The 19,539-nt window shown below is 40.0% G+C and overlaps 1 protein-coding gene across 1 annotated transcript in view; it reads right to left on the bottom strand.

Moving 5' to 3' along the window:
• The window catches only part of DGKQ (diacylglycerol kinase theta), a 104,249-nt gene that overhangs the window by 9,635 nt on the left and 75,075 nt on the right, over nt 1–19,539 (bottom strand). Inside the window, exons 11-19 of the mRNA XM_075727167.1 lie at nt 18,452–18,506; nt 17,301–17,362; nt 16,884–17,034; nt 16,184–16,222; nt 14,394–14,509; nt 6,258–6,409; nt 4,737–4,885; nt 3,967–4,148; nt 2,397–2,497 (exon numbers count right to left, since the gene is read on the bottom strand). Of these exons, the coding sequence (XP_075583282.1) occupies nt 2,397–2,497; nt 3,967–4,148; nt 4,737–4,885; nt 6,258–6,409; nt 14,394–14,509; nt 16,184–16,222; nt 16,884–17,034; nt 17,301–17,362; nt 18,452–18,506 (1,007 nt within the window). The remainder of the gene's footprint in view (nt 1–2,396; nt 2,498–3,966; nt 4,149–4,736; nt 4,886–6,257; nt 6,410–14,393; nt 14,510–16,183; nt 16,223–16,883; nt 17,035–17,300; nt 17,363–18,451; nt 18,507–19,539) is intronic.

Below are 19,539 nucleotides of genomic sequence, written 5' to 3'. Positions count from 1 at the left end.
GGAAAAAAAAAAAAAGAGTTAGACAGTAGCCATTGCGGAATTTTAAAACCCACAACCAACAAATCAACCAATACTTTCAAACTTTCCCCCCACCAAGAGACAACAGTTCTGTATCTTTGCAGAACAATTCTAAACTTGCATTAAATCATACAGAACATTCTCTCCACCTAACCTTACATCCAGGAGACTGCCTGTCACAGCAGTCTCCTGCCAATTTTGGATGGCACAAACAAGATGTGGTCTCTTCTGTAACAGGCAACCCTAAAAGACTGCTCCAGGATCCCGTGGGAATGGGGCAATGAAGGCAGATGTCCTGATCCTTAAGTTTTACACTGTGAAAAAAACCTCACATAGCCTGGCACTCCAACAATGTAAAGACCATCACTGCCACAACATACACTATTTCTATTTGCCCTGCGGTGCAAGTTTAGCACTAAAATCCCTGCTGGGAAGTAATTACTGCACTGTGAGCTGCCAGCCAAAGGTAACGAGTCCTGAGCATGTAAAGAGACTCTACAGCGTGAGGCCAGAGAGCACACAGCTTTCAGGACATTTACCAGCTTAAGGTCTTGATTCAGAAGAGCACTGAAGCCCATTTTTCTTCCCAGGACTACCTGCAATTTCTGTTGCCACAACCTGAAACTTCCTGTTCTGCACTCAAGAGCAGCCAGTTCACATGCCAGCAGCTGTTGCATCTGGCATTAAAGTAGTCCCCCCTCTTAGTTAATTTACTGAAAATAATAATAAAAAAATTGCTAATCTTGCTGGCAAAAGCATGCACTTGCATATCCTGGGAAAGGGTAAAACCAGCAATTTTAACAATCATCGTCACAGGCAGTGAAAGGCAACAATCATCTGTCAGCACTGTTAGCCTGCACAAGCTGTTTGTCTCCTGCAGAACCATACCTCAGTATCAATTCATTATTTCATGTTTCTTTTCCAGATCTGGAGTCACAGAAATATACAGCCCTTCAGATTTACAAAAAAAAACCACCAACCAAAAAAACCCAAACCAACAAACCAACCCCCAAACCCCCAAAATCTCTTCTTTCCCACATGCCCTTCAAGACACACTGTTTGAGCTCACACGGTGTCCAAACACATATGTAAAAGGTCTTCAAGAATGGTACTAAGCCATCGCCCACTGCACTGCAGGTGCTGCACACTGTGAACTGACTTAGATAATGATTCAAGGAATGAAAAGCACACAGTGCAATAAAAGTCAAAGTATAACCCTTAAATACAGTGGCAATAAGGAAAGGACACATCTTTTAAAGTGCTGCAGCTTTCCAAAGTCATAGTAGTATATTTGAAAGGAAGAATGAACATAACTCTTACATCTATGATTAATTGCACAAGTAAATCTAGAACAGTTTTATAACACTACAACAGGCATTGCTGTACACAAACTTATTGCCTGGTTTTACTACCTATGATGTTTTTAATCCAGTGGATTGAAAATGCAAACCACTGCCTAATAGGAACTTATGCACCACAAACAATACCCTGTCTATTATTCCATTTTCAAGAAAAAACATGAGCAATGCCTGTAATTAGAGGCAGAACACCGCAAGATAGGTGGGATCACACATCATTACACTCATAACTGGTCAGAGAATATTTTTAATAGTTAGGATTTGAATACTGCATAGTTGTGACTGGCTGTAACTCTCCCTGGCAACTGAGAGACAATTTAGAGGACATTTACTCACAAGCATACGGGAAAGGAGACAAAACCAATTTCTACAAGGAATTGCTGATTAGCTACGCAAATGTGATTTCTTTTTCTGATTAATTTCAGTGATTACGGGAAGAAGAAAAAGGACTATTACTGATTGATCTGCATGCCAGAAAGGAGGAAGGTCTCTCTTCACAACTTTTCAATCACAGTCTCACTAGAGACAGATAGATTTTTTTTTATCCTTATTTCCAGCACGGGGGCGCTATCACAGCACTAAACAAGGGCGGGAAAGGTACAAAGACGTTCTGAACAGTGTGTTTATTGCTCACGTAGCAGCACTGCCCTCCCTCCTGCTAAAGGCTTTGAATAATAGAGTTTCCACTACCTCAAAATTTCACTGAACTCAACATTGCAGTTATTAGCAAATAAGTATACTGAATGATAATGACAGGGCTTCCAAGAACTGCTTTGGTGCTCTCTCTCAATAAAGGGAAAAAAAAACAAAAGAAAAAAAAAAAAACCAGAAAACCAAACAAAACCCCCGAATTCTGTGTCTTCGAGTTCCTGGCTAGCTTAATTTCTTTGTGCCAGCTCTGCCTCAAGCAATATTGTTTGTGGATACCTGTAGCATTTCAAGATTATCAGCCATAGTGTAGGTTGGAAGCTACGCAATACCACAGAGTTTGCCCTTCACCCCTGGTTTCCCCAGGATTACCTGCTATTAAATTTCCCTGGTTCTTCTTCTCTAGCATGATGAAAGTCCAAGCTCAACTCTGCGTCAATGCCAAGACCACAGTAATTGTTCATCTGTACAATCTGACAAAAAAAATTGTATTATTTCCTTCTTATGTTTATAAATGAAGAGGTTCCAAAGTTTTCAACACAAGCAAGCTTTGCAGATGATCCTTCCAAGTCACTTGTATCTTGACAGATTCTGGAAAACATTTTCCAGAAACACTACACTAAAAATAAAGCTGTACGGTCAATTGTTGACATGTGTAGTCATTATTTCCAAAGTATCAGAACTTCAAAATTTAATCTTAATTGCAAGTAACAAGCACAATAAGGCAGAAATAAAAAGAAATGCAGAAATAAAACCAACCTAACTTCTCAAAGCAATTTGATGCAATAACTACACAAGTTGCGGAACACTAATGCCACTATTATTTTTTGAATCAGCCATGGATTTATCATCACATCATTGGGAAGATGCTCTTCCTTACTTTGGAAGGTGACCAGCTTATGCCAGATGAGTGAAGAACTTGACTTCACCTACTCAGCTGCATTTTAAATAGCTCCCTATATGCCAATCTCAAGTTTCTACAGATTTCAACCATTTCTGCAATTAATTCTTCCTTTGCATGCCAGTTCATTTCATAGCTTTTCTATTCTAGTCCTTGACTCTCCCACCCTTCACCTTTAAAAAGCAGATTAGGCACTCAGGGCAAAACAACACCTGTCTCCACCAAGTGAAAAAAAGCTGGAACCTGAGCAACTTAAATTGTCCAAATGACACATAATGTCTAGAATTTTCCAGCAATTGGACTAAAATCTTAGACAATTGCTACCATTATTACAATTTCCTACTTTCTTTTTGCCACTGCCTCATCCAATTTGTTTTGTCTGAAGATAAACAGAACCACAATTCACACAAAGCTCTGAAGTCACCATCTACAATGAACTTTTTTATTTTCCTAAACAGAAACAAGTAATATGAGCCAAGGGACAGGGACTTTAACTCCAAAAAAACCCACCCAGATGCCAAAATAAAACAGATGCACGTATACAGACACGCAATGGCAGTAAGATGACAGACGGATTTACTTTCTGTATATGCCAGCAACTCATAGTCATTTCTTAAACTGTTAAAGGAAAGATAAGAGGGGTTTTTTTTTGGGGGGGGGGCAGGTTTTCATCGACACTTCCGTTTCACAGTGTTCTGGGAAGTGTTTGGTGTTCCTTCAAAAAGCTTTTCTTATTTGAGAAATAAATTTCTTTCCAGCTGAATCAAACAGGTACACCAATGTCACTTGAATCTCTTCATTAATCCTCTATCAGATACTTTTTGCCAAACAGCTACAACATGTGTTCTGCAGCCAACCAGTCCTACCAAAAATGAAGCACTAGGTCCAGATGTATGCTGTGTTCACTAAGGAGTAGCTCAGTTAGGCCCAGGCTCAAAGATAGGTGAGCAATAAAAGATTAAACTGTGTTAATATCTATCTTTGTGATTTTCTCTAGAACAACTGTTCCTAAGAATCAAACCCAAATGGTGTTCAGCTCACCTTTGGAGGCTCAGGTTCTGCAACACCATCCTCTGCACCTTCAGCTGGCTCTTCTGCATCCAAAAGTATAGTCCAGCGATCCATAAGAACATCGTCTGCCTCATCCACAGAAACCAAAATCGAGTAGGGGTCCTCCCCACTGTAGCCAGCTCCCCAGCGCAAGACCCTGCCTAAGTCATTACCTGGGCAACAACAAAGAACCCCAAAACATGACTGCATTTCGTAAGTTAGCTAAAAGCATCAAGAAGTGCATCAGCCCTGTTCTACAAATTAAATCACATCAAAGTGCTCCAAACAAGTCATGGAAGTAGTTAAGATTGGAAAAGTTAACAAGCAGAAAAAATATCTAAGCGTTGTTGTGGTTGCACATGTGCTTAGTATCATATACAGATACACTGTCTCACCTGAAAAGTTTTCACAAAAAACAACAGAAAAACCTGTTATGGAGTTGAGAAGTCAGGGAGCAGCTGAGTTCACTGGTTTACAGCAAGGGCTGATGCACATGTGGTTGTCAGGGGGAGAATATTTTGCCCTCTCCAACTCCTGCCCACTCAGAGACACCCATACCAACACCCCTGCTGCTTGTTTTTCCTTCAGAAAGCGTGACTGACATTTCCATGAAAAGCTGATGTTGCATTCGCTCTCCAGCACTGGCCAGAACTGAGTCATGGTATTTCTAACTGCAAAACTGAGTCTGTCAGATAGATAAATAAAGATAAAGCTGCTGGAGAACTTCTTCCCTCAAGAATGGTGCTTGCTGTAATTCTCACCTGTTCCCAAAGGTAAGATGGCAACTGAGGGCTCTGAGCACACCAGCTTGTGTCTGATCTCCTCCAGTGCACCAAGAACCCAGCCGACAGTGCCATCCCCTCCGCACACCAGTACTCGGAAGGAGGGGACTTTAGAGAACGTGTGAAACCTCCATTGAGAAACAAAGCAAAGGGGAAAAGAAATGTTACAACGTAGTACAGGAAAAGCAAAGCCTCTTAATAAGCTATTTAAGATAACACAGTATTATTGGATTTCCCTCCCCTCAACTTTACCAGCAGTTTCACGACCAACTTCAACAAAGTGAATGGAAAAATAGGAACTTTTAGATAAAGCTGTTTAAAAGAGTAAAAGCCACATTCTTCTAAGATTATTCACAGGTAGAATTAAATTATTAATCTCTTCCTTTTTCACCAAAGACAGTAATCTAACTATTCATAATTTTGATGTGAACATCTGTAACTCTCTAAATCCTAGTGGAGATGTTGATTAGTGGTGGTATTTTTTTTTTTTACTTAGTGATAGAACTCATAGTACATTTTCTTCTTCATAGTACTATTTTCCTTGTTGCTTTTACCTTTTGTGGCTTTTCATCCTACATACCAAGATATCCTGCAAAGGAATTTTTATTTCCCATTGCACAAGACGCAATGAACAAGCGGAAGCATTTTGCCGTAAAGCTACAGAAGGATTCCATGGGCAATAAAAAACCAGAGCAAATTACTGAAGTTGCAGCTTGAACTGCATTAGAAAGACAACAGAATTAAACAGTTGACAAAAAACTTAGTTTGTGCAGTTTGTTTTTCTTTCCTCCTGCATGAGCTGCGTTTCTCCCATGAAAGCTTTTGTTTTGAAGAGCTCATCATGACAGTTCTTTGTTAAAGCAGTGCTGAAGGAATGAGGCTACGCTGAGCAGGTCACAACCATCACTTTCAGTTTTATGAAGCTGATAACAAAGTGGTGTTGATTAAATCAAGTAATTGGTTCCTGCCTCCCTACAAGCACATTATGTTCTGTTCCTTGTATTTAGAAATGTTGCAGCTGTGATCAGCAAGCCCTGTTAATTCTGCAATTGTGGCCAAGTTTCAAGAGTCAAGATAGAAATTTTTTTTATACTTTCCTGTTAGTTCCCATGAAACATCAGAGGAAATACAAGTAAAAACAAGCCCTTGTCAGGCAATGTGACATTTCTCTTTCCATGCCATTCGATTATAAAATCTTTTTATTTTTAGTAATTATTAAATCTGTGTTATTGTAAAGTGCATATGACTTTCCCAGGACTGGACTCATTAGACTTGATACATGCATATACATCAGGAACTACTCTATTCTCCTTTCTTTAGAGAACCTCAAAGTTTAAATCTGTTTTCACAGTGACAACCAGTCAGTAGGAGTGATCCACTGTTCTGGTCTTCAGGCACAGAACAGAAGCAATTTAGATCTTTATAACAAGTGAATCTGATCCATCCTTTCAAAAAATAACAAAACAACATAAATAACAATTTAAAAATATGATGACGTACCCAGGCAGTGGGCCACCATTGGTAAGTTCAAAGACCTGATGTGGGTTTAGCAGCTTTCTAAAACTGTACAGCAGATCCCGACCTTTCAGACCACCACTTTTTGGATTCACAAATACAAGAAGCGGGCAGCAGTTCTGTGGTATCTTGGAAGCCTGAAAGAAGACAAGAAGTATGAGCCAAAACCATGACTAAGCAGGAAAATTACTGCTGCATCTCAGAAGTATTTCCTGATGCTTAGTAAAAAAATACGGATTTGATAAATAAGAAGATTCAATGTCCATACAATGGACAGGTTAGCTGGTGATCTTGTTTTTCTGGGAACTGAAGTTTCCTTAACCCACTCTAACTACACAGTTGAGTCTAATGTTAAAGCAAAGACGCTGTAAGTAGTCCTTCCTACACATTTTCAGTAAACAGTCTATGCCAAAGAATAGTGTGAGGGATAAGGGACCTTCCAGATTCACGTACAATTCAAACACTTTCCTTGCAAAGAGAGAACTTCTCCCAAAAATAATTGAAACATTTGTCTTAAGTTTGTGGTTATCTTAGATATATGTTAATTTACAAGGACAAAACATTTCAAAATGAGGGTGTTTGGGGCAGACACTGGCATGCCCCTCCCCATGAAGTAAGAGGCTTCTTTTAAAAAAATGTATTTAAAATTTTTAATAGGGAGGATTTGGTGCCAGTATCTTATGATCCTCACGCTTCTACTGAAGCTGCGGCTGAAAGGGGTCTCAAAGCATGGCCATGCTGCGGGGGACCCCAGTACCCATCCAGAAACCACTCCAAAGGAAGCCACTGCACGTGACAGAGGAGGAATTTCCTGGGGCACTCCACGGACTGCATGGAATGGTACCTGCAGCCTCACCGGAGGTCAAAACTTCCAGCCACCAGAAGCACCCCCTTGGGACTGGTTTTCAGCCAGCCAGCCCATAAATCATTCTGCAAAATGATTTATTTGTAAATGATTCTAGAAAGATCAGAAAACACCAGCACACCTTTCATCCGTCCTGCCACAGGGCTGTGGGGCAGGTAGGCGCCAGAAAAGTCTGTCGGGCATTTCAACGAGTGCACTTCACAACAGAAACGTTTGCCACAGTCCCTGAGTCACGGTACTTTGCATTTACAAATCAGACAGCATTCAGGGAACAGCAATTTGTCATGCAGCTGACAGGATGGATTCAGGGAACAGAACAACGGTGCTAAATATAAGTCAATTTAGACAAGAATGATTCAGGGGGTGGTGAGGCAGCAGCATGACCACAGCATGCAAACGTGCGGGGGAATACCAACAGCTGCAGAGGGGAGGAGACAGCACCCAGAAAGCCTGCTGGTTGCTGTCTATGAGCGACCACCAGAGAGCGTGAAAAAAGGCAAAGAATGGAGAAATCAGGACAAATTAATGAGTAACCGTGTGGGGAAGCAAACTGGAGTCTGATGTTGAGATGCCCCAAACCATCGTACCTGTGAGCTGATCTGGACACTTAAAAACAATCAATCGTTTGGGGCTTCCCAGTATTTCAGAGACTTCCTCAAATTTTGCTTTCCTAAAAGAGTTGGTTGCAAATCCTCTGCAAGTCACACCCTGACAGATGTCTTGAGATACCCACAAACACATAAAACTCCTTCTCCTCTGTGTCACTGCCTGCATGAGAAATGCCCTCTGCCATCCAGCGAGACTCGCAGGCACAAACAGAAAACACACCGGAAAGAGGAACACCAAGAAGGTTGGTGGAGCAGGCACACATTTCTCCTCTTGCCCCTTCCTTCCTCATCCTTTAGATTCTACCAGAGACATCCAGTTTGAAAATACATATGTTTTCTCAAAAAAAAAAAAAAAAAAAAAAAAAAAAAAAAAGCCAAACAAGGGCTATTTTGGCTGATGAAGAGCCAGAAGAGCTTCAAAATTTTGTTTTACTGGAAAGGTTTCACTGCTGGCAAAACAACTAGATTGACAACACAGAGGCTGCAAAGCTGTCCACACAGCTTTCTCCAGAGGAGCCACCATCACACTATACTGTGATGAGTGCCAGGTCGAAATACCTCTTGCCTCCATATTCAGGCTTTATTGGAAAAGGGGAAGCAATTATTCAAAGCGTGCCCAACACACAACAAGGGTAATATATTTATTTCTGCTAAGCACATGGAAAGGATATTTGTAGCCAGCAAAGGAAGTCTAAGGAAAACAATGCATGCCACTCTCACAAAAAGGAAGGACGTCTTGAGTTGTAAGGTCAACAGCTCAAGGATCCACATATCCCAACGAGAGAAGTGGATTTCCTCCCCTCAAGCCATCACAGGCATTAATAAAAATAGTAAGCAGGGCTCTGGCTTTTCCAGAAGTAAAGGCCTTCTTGTTACTCCATCAGTTCCTGCACCATCACCTGCCATATCCCATTATGAACAGCCCTTTGAAAATCCCGTAAGCAACAAAAGGCAGAGCAGCTCTGAAAGGAAATGCCACGTCCCATGGGGTAACAGGGCAAACTGCTCCCTTCCTGCACTCCTATTCCAGCTTCTACTCTGCCCTACCTTCCCACCTGACCACTTTCCATTTTGTCCTCTCAAAAGCTTTTTTACTACCTAAATTTCATCTCCAGTCATTTCAAGTTTCTGAACAATACAGGCTATCTGAAACTGCAGGCTTGGTCCAAGGCCTGGAAACTTCCGGGGTTTAAAAAAAGCAGGGTAAAGGGTTAATAGAAAGAAAAAATATTCAGTTCTGCAGCTCAAAGTAAACAAAAACTTTTTCACAAAAAAACCAAGAGAAAAGAAATCAGCCCAACATTCAAGTCAAATACCTTACTTGAATGTGGACAAGAACATTTGATTACCTTCTTGTCTTCAGGAAATCAGTTTCTAAAAATACTGGTTTTGAACATTTAGAAGTGACGTGTTGAACACATGTTTTATATTACTTGCTTTTACAGGCAAGTTCTAACGCACTGGGTTTAAAACCAAGTAACTAAAATAATTCACAAGGAATTTCAGGGAATCACAATGATTTTTGAGACGTGGTAAGCGCCAAGGCATTCAAAAGCACAGCTGTGTTTTGGGAAGTCGGCTGAGATCTTACCCAAGTAAATACATATTGTTGCAAATATGTATTTACAGTTTCTACAAAACTGCCATCTGAATTTCCTAATTGTCAAGTGCCAATATTGTATTTAAAAAAAAAAAAGTGAAACCTTTACCCTGAATGCTACTAAGACTCACAAGCAGCTGAGGAGAATGCCTGGAGCTAACAAAATACTTGTATGTAGTGTAAACTGAGCAGTCCTACCACTCAAAACCATCTTTGTACAAGTATCTTCTAATGTAAATCCATAAATATACCTATTTAGGACTAAACACACCTATGTAGAATAAACAGAAGTATTCTAGAAAGTGCTTAGCCTTACAGTTAACTTGCTTCCCATCATCACTCTTCATTAAACTTACAAGGAGTAAGAAACACTGCTAAATCCCTAGATAAAGGCCAGCTTCTAAGAAAACATTTATTTTTCAGTAGGGGTTAAAAACTCTACGATAGTTTGTACAACAGAGCTGCTGCACTGCTCTCTGGAAAGTACATGCCCCATTACGATTACGGCCACAAGGGTAGCACTCTTATGCTGCAGAATTTTTTTTAATCCCTTAATGAAGCCCCAGTGGGGATGCTCAAATGAGTTTGTTACTGGGCAGAAGGGGATGTGTGACTCAGCCTCAGGACTCCCTTCCCCCTTTAGCCCTGGCTTCAGTGCTCTGCTTGAGGAGTGAAATCTGCAGAGGGGTTTTGTGTTGGCTGGCTTTCAGGAAGGAATTTATTGCTCGTTTCCTGGAGACAGCTGAAGGAGGCCGTGTGATTTAGACACTCTGACAGTCACTGTGAATCGCTTAATTTGTCAGGATTAGCACAACGCAGCTTCAGGCTGGGGCAAGATATTTATTACCCACATTAATCCCATTTCTGTTGAGACTGCGTAATCACATCTGGTGACAAAGCAGAACAAGGCACTCTGTACCACAGGTCTGCCAGCATGAGAACTACGGCGCATCTTCCAGGGTGGTGGGCTGTCTCCAGGAACTGCAGATATCTCTAAGTGACAAGTAAAATTCAAGATTTGCAAGTGGGCTGTCTGCAGCATCTCCCATGTGCAAGGAGTCACCAAAGCCCAAGCACAAACTTCTTCCACTGTGGCCAGAAAGGAGTCATTGCATCTGATGAGGAATGATGTGCAAGGCATCTCAATGCAACCAGAGCAGCAGCTGGGTCGACACAGCAGGATCTCGGGCCTTTTCTTTACTTTTTGGGGAACTGCAGCACTGGAAGAAGGGTGGAAAGTAACCTTTCATGGTGTTTTGGCTAAGAGGGTCATTAAACTATCATGCTTTTAAGTTGGACACATTTGTGTGAGGAATTAGTGAGATGAATGAAATGGAAAATTTCACTCTTTTGGGAAACTCCCACATCTTTTTCTACTACTCTTAAGGAACCTAAATACAGTACATCAGAGGGGTCTCCACTGCTAAGTGACATTAGTGATAAAGCCACTAAAACTTGTCACCTTCGTGGTGATACTGGCTTCCTACAACACTCTGCTGATTTCCTTGTTTGCCAGTACTGCAAAAGGGAGTTCTGGTAAATTAGCTTTCAATTCAAAGATTCAGCCCTGCAATGTCTTTCACCTTGACATGCTACCAAAGAGAGATACCAAACTGCCCCTGCCAGGTCCTTACAAACAGCAGCTAAACTGCTTTGTAAGAGACTGTATTTTTTTCACACTCCAATGAAGAGAGTATTTTAATTTATTTGAATATTGTGAGATGAAAAAGTGTTTGATTAAATTCTTAAGACCTGAGATAGTGACATGGCAGAATAGATCAACACATCTGATCACATTGATTGCTTGACTTTCTAACGAGCAGTTAGTACAAACGGATTCTGCATTCAAACTTTTCAGTAATTATAATAAGAGGAAGAATTGCTTCCAGCAGACCTGACCACACCAGACTACAACTGGGCCTCCTCCTTAGAAGGTACATCAGACACAGACTGAGCGAATCTTGCCTCTGGAAAATGAAGGACTAGCAACTTGCTAGCCACCAATTTACTTCTGTACTTTTAAGACAGGTTGTTTTGTTTTGTTTGTTTTTTTATTTAAGTTGCAATTTGGAAAAATCATTCATTAACCAAAACACTGTGGCCTTTATCAACCGTTCTTCTTCTGAGGCTACACATGAGCCCTTCATTCCCAATTTCTTTGTATTTCACCCACAAGAAGAATGTCAAACACAGCATAAATATAATATAGTGCTCAGTTCCTGTATAAGTTCTTCCTGGTGCTGTATTTAAATGTTCACATATATAAAGTATAAACAAAGGCTAACAGTATCATAGGATAAAAGGATACTCTAGATTGGAAAGTACCTCAGGAGGTCATCCAGACCTTGCTACCCAAAGTAGGGTCAACAATCACACATTAGTTTACCCTGGGTAATCAGTGAATGGTGTAAGCTGGGTGGCCAAAGCACATATGAACAACACTTGAAATATTATTTAGATTAACTCACAGCTCATTTCAGTGAGATGACCGAATATGAACAATCTATGCTGAAATGGAAATAAAATGTATGTGCACATGTACAGACCCTCTCTCCTTCTTACATATTAGAAATTCATCCCTAGCAGTCCCCTGAACTGGAGTTTCTAAAAAATACTTTGCATCAGATAACAGACAGCATTATCAGTATTTTCCTGGCATCAAGAAGTCCACTTCAAACACACCTAGTGTCAGAAAACCAGACTCACGTAATCCACAGAGTGGAGTATGTTCAACTTCACACACCGTGCACCCATGCACCAAATCTAGGCTCATAATGCATTTGCCTAAAAAGCACCAAAAACAAGCATCCAAAAGCAGTCCCATCTTCATGCTGCCTTCTGTTTATGATAACAGAAACTCTGAAACCTAGTTTGGATGAGGGGGAACCTTGGTTTCTAAGGATCTCACAAAACATAATGCCTATGCATGCATAAGAACAAGGCACTCATGTCTTTTTGGAGGCGGGATAGTGTTTAATCTTGCCAGTTTTGATGTAAGCACTGCCATGAGTATCTGCTCATATAAAAAAACAATTTTGCCTTCCGAAAACTTTGACAAGCATAGGACTTTTTAAATGGTAAAAGCAGGCATGTAGGTATGCAACTATGGCTACTGAGCTTGAGACCCTCCCATCTAAAGCTGTTTCATAGTTCCCACCAATTATGTTGGTTTTTTTGTTTTTTTTAAAGTTTTCAGTCTTCTGTGAAGTTCCAAGAAGTCAAGCGAAGACCCTCACTTCAGTTGCCACAATGCAACTCCAGAAAGACAGTAACTGCAAGATACACAACAGCTCAGCAGAAAGTTAACTACAGCTACACTCTCTTTCAGACAGAACCTACATAATCCTGGTTAAAAATCACTTTGCTCAGTAAACTGTTTCCCTCTTTTCAGCCTGAATATGCTTTATTAACATGAAACCTATTATTAAACCAACTGATTCATAGGAAAGTGATTTGTAACCATAAAAATTAATAAATCAGAATCAAGCCTGAATTTGTGAAATTCTTGCTTGCACCAAGTCTTTCAAAAGACTGTTTTCCTCTGAAACCTGCAATGCAGTATTTAAACATCAAAATCCCTCTGCTACAGAATGGGGGAAATGAAGAGAATGTAAATGTGAAGATTAGCACTAACCACTCACTAACCTCACTAACCACTCACTTTCCTCACTAACCACTTTACCTCATGGTTAATGAGGAAGCATATTTCGTCCCCCAAACAAAATTGTTGTAAGCATTTTAAGATGCACCAGCTAAAACTAAAACCCCACCTAACTTCTTGATCATTGAAAGAAATAAAGAGGAAAAAAAAATTGTTTTTCCTCTTTGTCCTGGTTGCGGCTGGGATACAGTTAATTTTCTTCCTAGTAGCAGGCATAGTGCTGTGTTTTGGATTTAGTAGGAGAAGAATGTTGGTACCATACTGATGTTTTCGGTGTTGCTAAGTACTGCTAATGTTAGTCAAGGACTTTTCAGCTTCCCATGCTCTGCCAGGTACACAAGAAACTGGGAGGGGGCACAACCAGGATAGTTGATCCAAACTGACCAAAGGGCTATTCCATACCATATGGCATCATGCTCGGTATATAAACTGGGGGGAGTTGGCCCGGGGGGCAGCAATCGCTGCTCGGGGACTGGCTGGGTATTGGTCAGCAGGTGGTGAGCAATGGCATTGTGCATCACTTGCTTTGTATATTATTATTACTATTATATTGTTATTACTACTACTACTACTACTACTTTACTTTATTTTATTTCAATTATTAAACTGTTCTTATCTCAACCCAGGAGTTTTTCTCACTCCTACTCTTCCAATTCTTTCCCCCATCCCACTGGGGTATGGGGAGTGAGTGAGCGGCTGCGTGGTGCTTAGTTGCTGGCTGGGGCCAAAGCACGACACTGTCCTTTACAGTTGTATAGTTATGCAGTTGTATAGTTATTGCTGACAACTCAACAGTAACTGGACGAGTGACTTAACTCACAGAAGTACATCACAGAATCATATAATCATAGAATCACAGAATCATAGAATGCTTTGGGTTGGAAGGGACCTTCAGAGGTCATCTAGCCCAACCCCCCTGCAGTGAGCAGGGACAGCTTTAACCAGATCACGTTGCTCAGAGCCCCGTCCAACCTGACCTGGAATGTTCTAGGGATGGGGCCTCCACCGCCTCTCTGGGCAACCTGTTCCAGTGCTTCACTACCCTCACCGTAAAAAATCTGTTCCTTATATCCAGTCTAAATCTATTCTTCTTTAGTTTAAAACCATTACTCCTTGTCCTGTCACAACAGGCCTTGCCAAAAAGATTGTCCCCATCCTTCCTGTAGGCCCTCTTTAAGTACTGACAGACCACAATAAGTTCTCCCCGCAGCCTTCTATATACATGAAGTACAGTGTCTCAAGTATTTTTTTTCATTACACTACTTAAAGAAACTCACTGTATGGCTCCTTTGAATAAAATGTATTTTCATTTACTTCCAGCAGAAAAAGTCTTAAGGTAGTTGTTTTTCTTTTAAAGACATATTTTAAATTCAAACCCATCTCTTACCATAACTTCAGGAATCACCACAGCATTCAGAGGCTTGTCATTGATAGCTGTATCTTTAACTAGCATGTATATTCTTTCAGCTTCAGAAAAGCATGAAATCTCGAGTACAACAGCACCTGTAAAGAGGCATCAGAACCTTTTTTTATATTTGCCATTATTAGGAAATCAGTATCATATCACAGCAAAAGTTTACTCAGTTTACTCAGGACATTATTTAGTAAAAGTTACCCTGCAACACTTGTGGCTGTTGGTTATCAGTAAATTGGGCTGGTTTGGTTTTTAAGCTTTCCTTCATACCCCCAAACGCATCCCAGATTTTTGCTAAAGCAAAGCATTTTGAGGACAAGAACCGCAGCACAGAACTGATACATATTTAAAGACTTCCTTTAGGCTTCAGAAGCATGGCCTATTTCCATAGTCTTTACCATAATTAACAGGCTGTTCTCATCAGGTAGAAGGACAAAGGTTTCAGTGTTCATTTTGTATCTCATTATTAAAAATCCAGTAGTTCCATTCATTGACAATATCTCAGTGAGAATTCTTACAAGCAAAGGTTTGGTTCGAGAACCAATTTAAGATCTTTATGTTGGCCTAGGTCCTGCATGGGGAAGTTGGGGAAGAAGGGAAGACAAAATGGAAAAATAAAAGAAAATAAAATACTGACAAGTTAGTTTAAAGAAAGATACTTAGTGAGGAGGAAAACAGGGCAGGACAAGAGCAAAGTGCATAACGGACAGCATATGAGATGTAAGCTGGTAACACAACCTGGCTGCAACCAAAAGTGAGTGTCACGAAGTTATCAGAAACATAAAAATATTCAGAAAGTGAAAAAACACAAAGAACAATAAAAATCACATACAAGCAGAAACATCTAAAAACCACATGTGGGTAAACTTGGTTAAATGAAGCTGTGACATAAGAAGAGTATCACAAAAACAACTATTCTCCATTGACAAATATGAAAAGGAGAAGGCACATCTGAAAGCTTTATGATTTTCCTTATGAAAAGTCAGTATTAACTAGACCTGTGGAGACAGCAAACAAAGGAAGCATGCATCAGTCTTCAAAACCACACTACACAAAGATTCATTTAGTGGTCATGTGAAAGTTAAGCCTGCCAAAGGACGTGAAACGTCTTAGATATGGACACCTAAACATACAAAAGATAAATTCTACACTCCGAAATTTTACCAAATGCAGATCTCCACCTGACCACTGCACTAAAGCTGCACAGAGCCACTGCTGCTCTGGCCCTCAGAAGCCTCATGGCTTCTCTGACCTTGCTGAAAAAAAAAAAATTCATACAGCAAAAGCAAAGCAACAGCTCAAAGGATGAATGCAGAGATGACTGTACTGATTTTCTTCACTCTTCCAGCCACTGAAACCCCACTTAACACTGTGCTAGGAAACAGTGACTGTGAAACAACCCCACCAAGTTGAAAAGCAATACCAAATTTTAGTATTTTAAAAGTCAAAATAAGGAGAGAACACTTGAAGGGTTTTTAACAGTTCAGTGGTGTTAGACTATTCAGTTGAAGTGCAACTTCAAAACTCATTTTTATGATGAAATATTACCAGTTTCTGGTACACGAGGCATGAAGCCAACCTTTTAATTTTTTTTAATAAGGTAACACTAATCCACTGCTCTTCACAAATATGCGTTGCATTTTATCTGAAGGGCTTTTTGCTTATGCAATAAGACTAACATACTCTGAGCTTAGAGTCTCTAGTATTAGGCTGCAGTTTTGAAAATAGACATTGTTTGCAAGACTGAAAATCTTAATGCTTACCTTGTGCTTGATAAACATGACTCACAGATACTACATTTGCTGCAAAGGGTAAAAATATAAACACATAAAATGTTGGGTACATTTAGAGTAAATATTTAAAATATTTTTTAAAGTTACATAAATATAATATAAATAAATATTAAAAGTTATACAAATATAGGGAGAACCTCCAGCTAACACTCTCCCTTTCCTAAGTTTACTTTGCAAGTTAGAAAAGCTAAACTGATTTTCATAAAAGGTGACTATGAATTCTTTCTGGCTTTAAAGTTTAATTCCTCTTGAAGTTACATAAAAGACTGGGAAAAATGCTTTGTTTCCTGAAACCAAAAGCGTGACGCATTCCTGACACTGTTTATAGAACACACTGGTTGAAAGAGTATTATGAAAAATCAATTACACTTCTTTGAAAAAGAAAAATAAATTCTTTTCACTGAGTGCTTGTCCATATGTGTGTCCACACACTGCTCATACTTCTCCATGACCAGGCACAGAGCTCATTGTGAATAATGAGCTGTCACATCTCTCATGCAACCATTAACATGTTAAAAGGAATACAAAAGCCCCATGTGAGAGTACAAGGCAGACTGATTTTTCAAATAAGGTCAGAAATCATTACTAAAAGAATAGTAGAAAGCAATAGAGGCTACTACATTTTATTCTGTACAAGTGACTATACCTCAAAATGCACCTGTTTACTTACTTTTAATAGCTAATTCATCCTTAAGAATATTTGTGTATTCTTCAGGGGGAAGCTGAGGTGGAAGGCCACCAACAAATAAATTTACTCGTACAATGGATTTACTGTTTTCCACAATGTAAAATCTTGTTTGATTCATCTGACGTATTGAAGTCTACCAAAATAAAGCAAAATAAATGACGTGACATTTTGCAAAAAGATATTGTGAAGCAAAATCCCAAACAGTTCTGAACTTAGCAATCAAGTCCTCTACGCCTAGAGAATATCACAAACAGAAACAAACTTCAGTCCAAGCACTTAGCTTCTCTACAGATGAGCCAGCTGGGGGCGGGGGGCAGTAATGGCTTGCTTACTTTTTCTGTAAGAAAGGGGACTTCCTACTTGCTATAAAAGAGGATGATGTTTCTTTTTCAGATTTACCTTTCTTATGTCCTTGAGTCTGTTAAGAATCAGTTCCTGATTGTCCAAGACCATGCGCTGAACTAGAGACAGCAAGAACATTAATCACGTTTGAAAGCACTGTACGTCATTATCAGACTCAATTAAACAAAACCAATACAAAAAAATTTAGGGAAAATTCATAACTCTGAGTACAACTAACATTAAGGACCACACAGACCTGAACTATTCATTATTCAACAAGAAAACCACGTAGGTGCTTTGAACAGTCTGATTCTGCTCGCAGTTCTTAAATACCACCCTCCTTTGAAAAAAGGCAGAAACAGCTTGAAGCCACTCAAAAGACAAGCAGTACTTTGGTAACAAGCTAACTATTTGACAGAAGACTTTAAAACTACAGTAATAACCACATTCTGTATTTTATTAAAATATTAAACCGATTGTAACAACTTCCAGCTAAAGCAAGGTTGTAAACGATGCTTTAAAACAGAGCACCAAAAAGCAACCAAGGTAAGACATTCACAAGGTCACAATAACCTTATGAAACAACTTACTGATCATGCTCACAAAGAAAGCAAAGTATCAGGCCAGGGCATCATCAGACTACTTCAGTGTCTTTCTTTATCTCTCCATGCAGCCTTACAAATACTGAAGTGCAAAGCGATGTGAACTTGGAGAACACTAGCTCAGCTCCTGCAGGATCACAAACCTCTTGAGCAATGCTAGGACTGCGTATTTCTGTACTTCTCAACACACACACATACTCCTTGGACTATCTCAGGACTCAAATTTGCTCTTGTTTGGGGGCAGTGTCAGGGGTAAAGAGTAGAGAAGGAAGGGAGCCAACTGAACTTTACAATTAATCTTTACTAAGTAACTGCAGCAAAGAAAATTATGTCAGTTAAAGGCAGCTCCCCGAAACAGGGCTCCTTGCCAAAGTGTCAATACCCACCAGAAACCACTAATAAACCTTTATGTGATGATGAAGAAAGAGAAGGGAACCATATTCCCACAGGACACACAAGACTGAAAAGAACCAACATAATTTCTGATGAAGTATTTCAACATATGATGGTGAAGTTTCATTTGTGAAGGCATTTATTGTAAAAAATTAACTGTGACTGTGTTAAAAGGGGAAAAAAAAAGCTAGATCATTTGCAGATGTGCCTTACCTTGCTTACTGCCCATAAGCACTTCCACCAATTTGAAATTCTGGAGGCACTCAGTCTGCCAAAAGATCCAACAGGTAAATGTGGTTTATGAATTAAATATAATTTTGCCAGATGTTTACATTAAAGTTATGTTACACACTGCACACACAGAGCATGGCAAATTGAACATTTTTAAATGAATCACGACATTCTTCCCCTAACCCACTCCTTCCGAGTCAGGAATAATCTTCGTTTTACACACTCAGCCTCCCACAAATGGTGTCAGCCTCCCATGCCCTTAACTATGTTGGCATCCTTGCAGGCCCATGGTGAATGGACACCTCTAAAGCACGGTTAACTCTACACCCCTTCAGTGACCAGCAGCTCAACTAGGGTATTTCCAGAGTGTCCTTCCAGAGAAAGAGTGCAGGACTGGGAATGAATCTGCTCTTTGAGAAGATGGTCCAGGAACAAGGCTCAGCAAAGGCAGGCTCATGGGTCCCCATCTCTGGGGGCGCTCCGCCGGCACTGATGGATCGAAACCATCTTCACATGTGCCACAGTCACTTCTCCAAACTATACGGCCAGGGACCATGTGAGTCCCTCGCAGCCAGACAAGAAAAGCTGGCACAGCCAAGAGATGAACAGTTTTACTAGGGGTATTGCAACCCTGGAAACATGTGACACTCAGGATTGAGGAAGTCTCTTAATTTTTGGCCTTGAGACTCAGAGGACAAATAATCTTGCTTTGCATGTCATGAACGGGTGTTAAAAGCCTCAACTGCCTACTTTTGCTTTGCCTGAAATTTGATGACAGTGACTTGGAGGGGATCTTCAGCACAGGTAAATTCTGGATATTAAAAGGAGATTTCCTTTACATTCATTTTAACACAGAAAAAGAGAGAACCCTTTAAAAAACTATCAATACCAGAGAAATTGCAATTGAGCCAAGGAATTCTCTTACAACTTAAAACTAGCTTTCCAAATAGAGAGATGTGAAGACCTTTCCCAGAGTACTTGACTACCTTGTTTGACAGTTGCTTTTTTCAGATGAGACAAGACTTCAGACAAGATTTTGCAAGTTTTGTTAAAAGGTCCACAGCACTTGA

This window comes from Pelecanus crispus, chromosome Z, assembly GCF_030463565.1.
Source record: "Pelecanus crispus isolate bPelCri1 chromosome Z, bPelCri1.pri, whole genome shotgun sequence".
NCBI classification, from domain to species: domain Eukaryota; kingdom Metazoa; phylum Chordata; class Aves; order Pelecaniformes; family Pelecanidae; genus Pelecanus; species Pelecanus crispus.
This window is presented reverse-complemented; position numbering and strand designations above follow the sequence as displayed.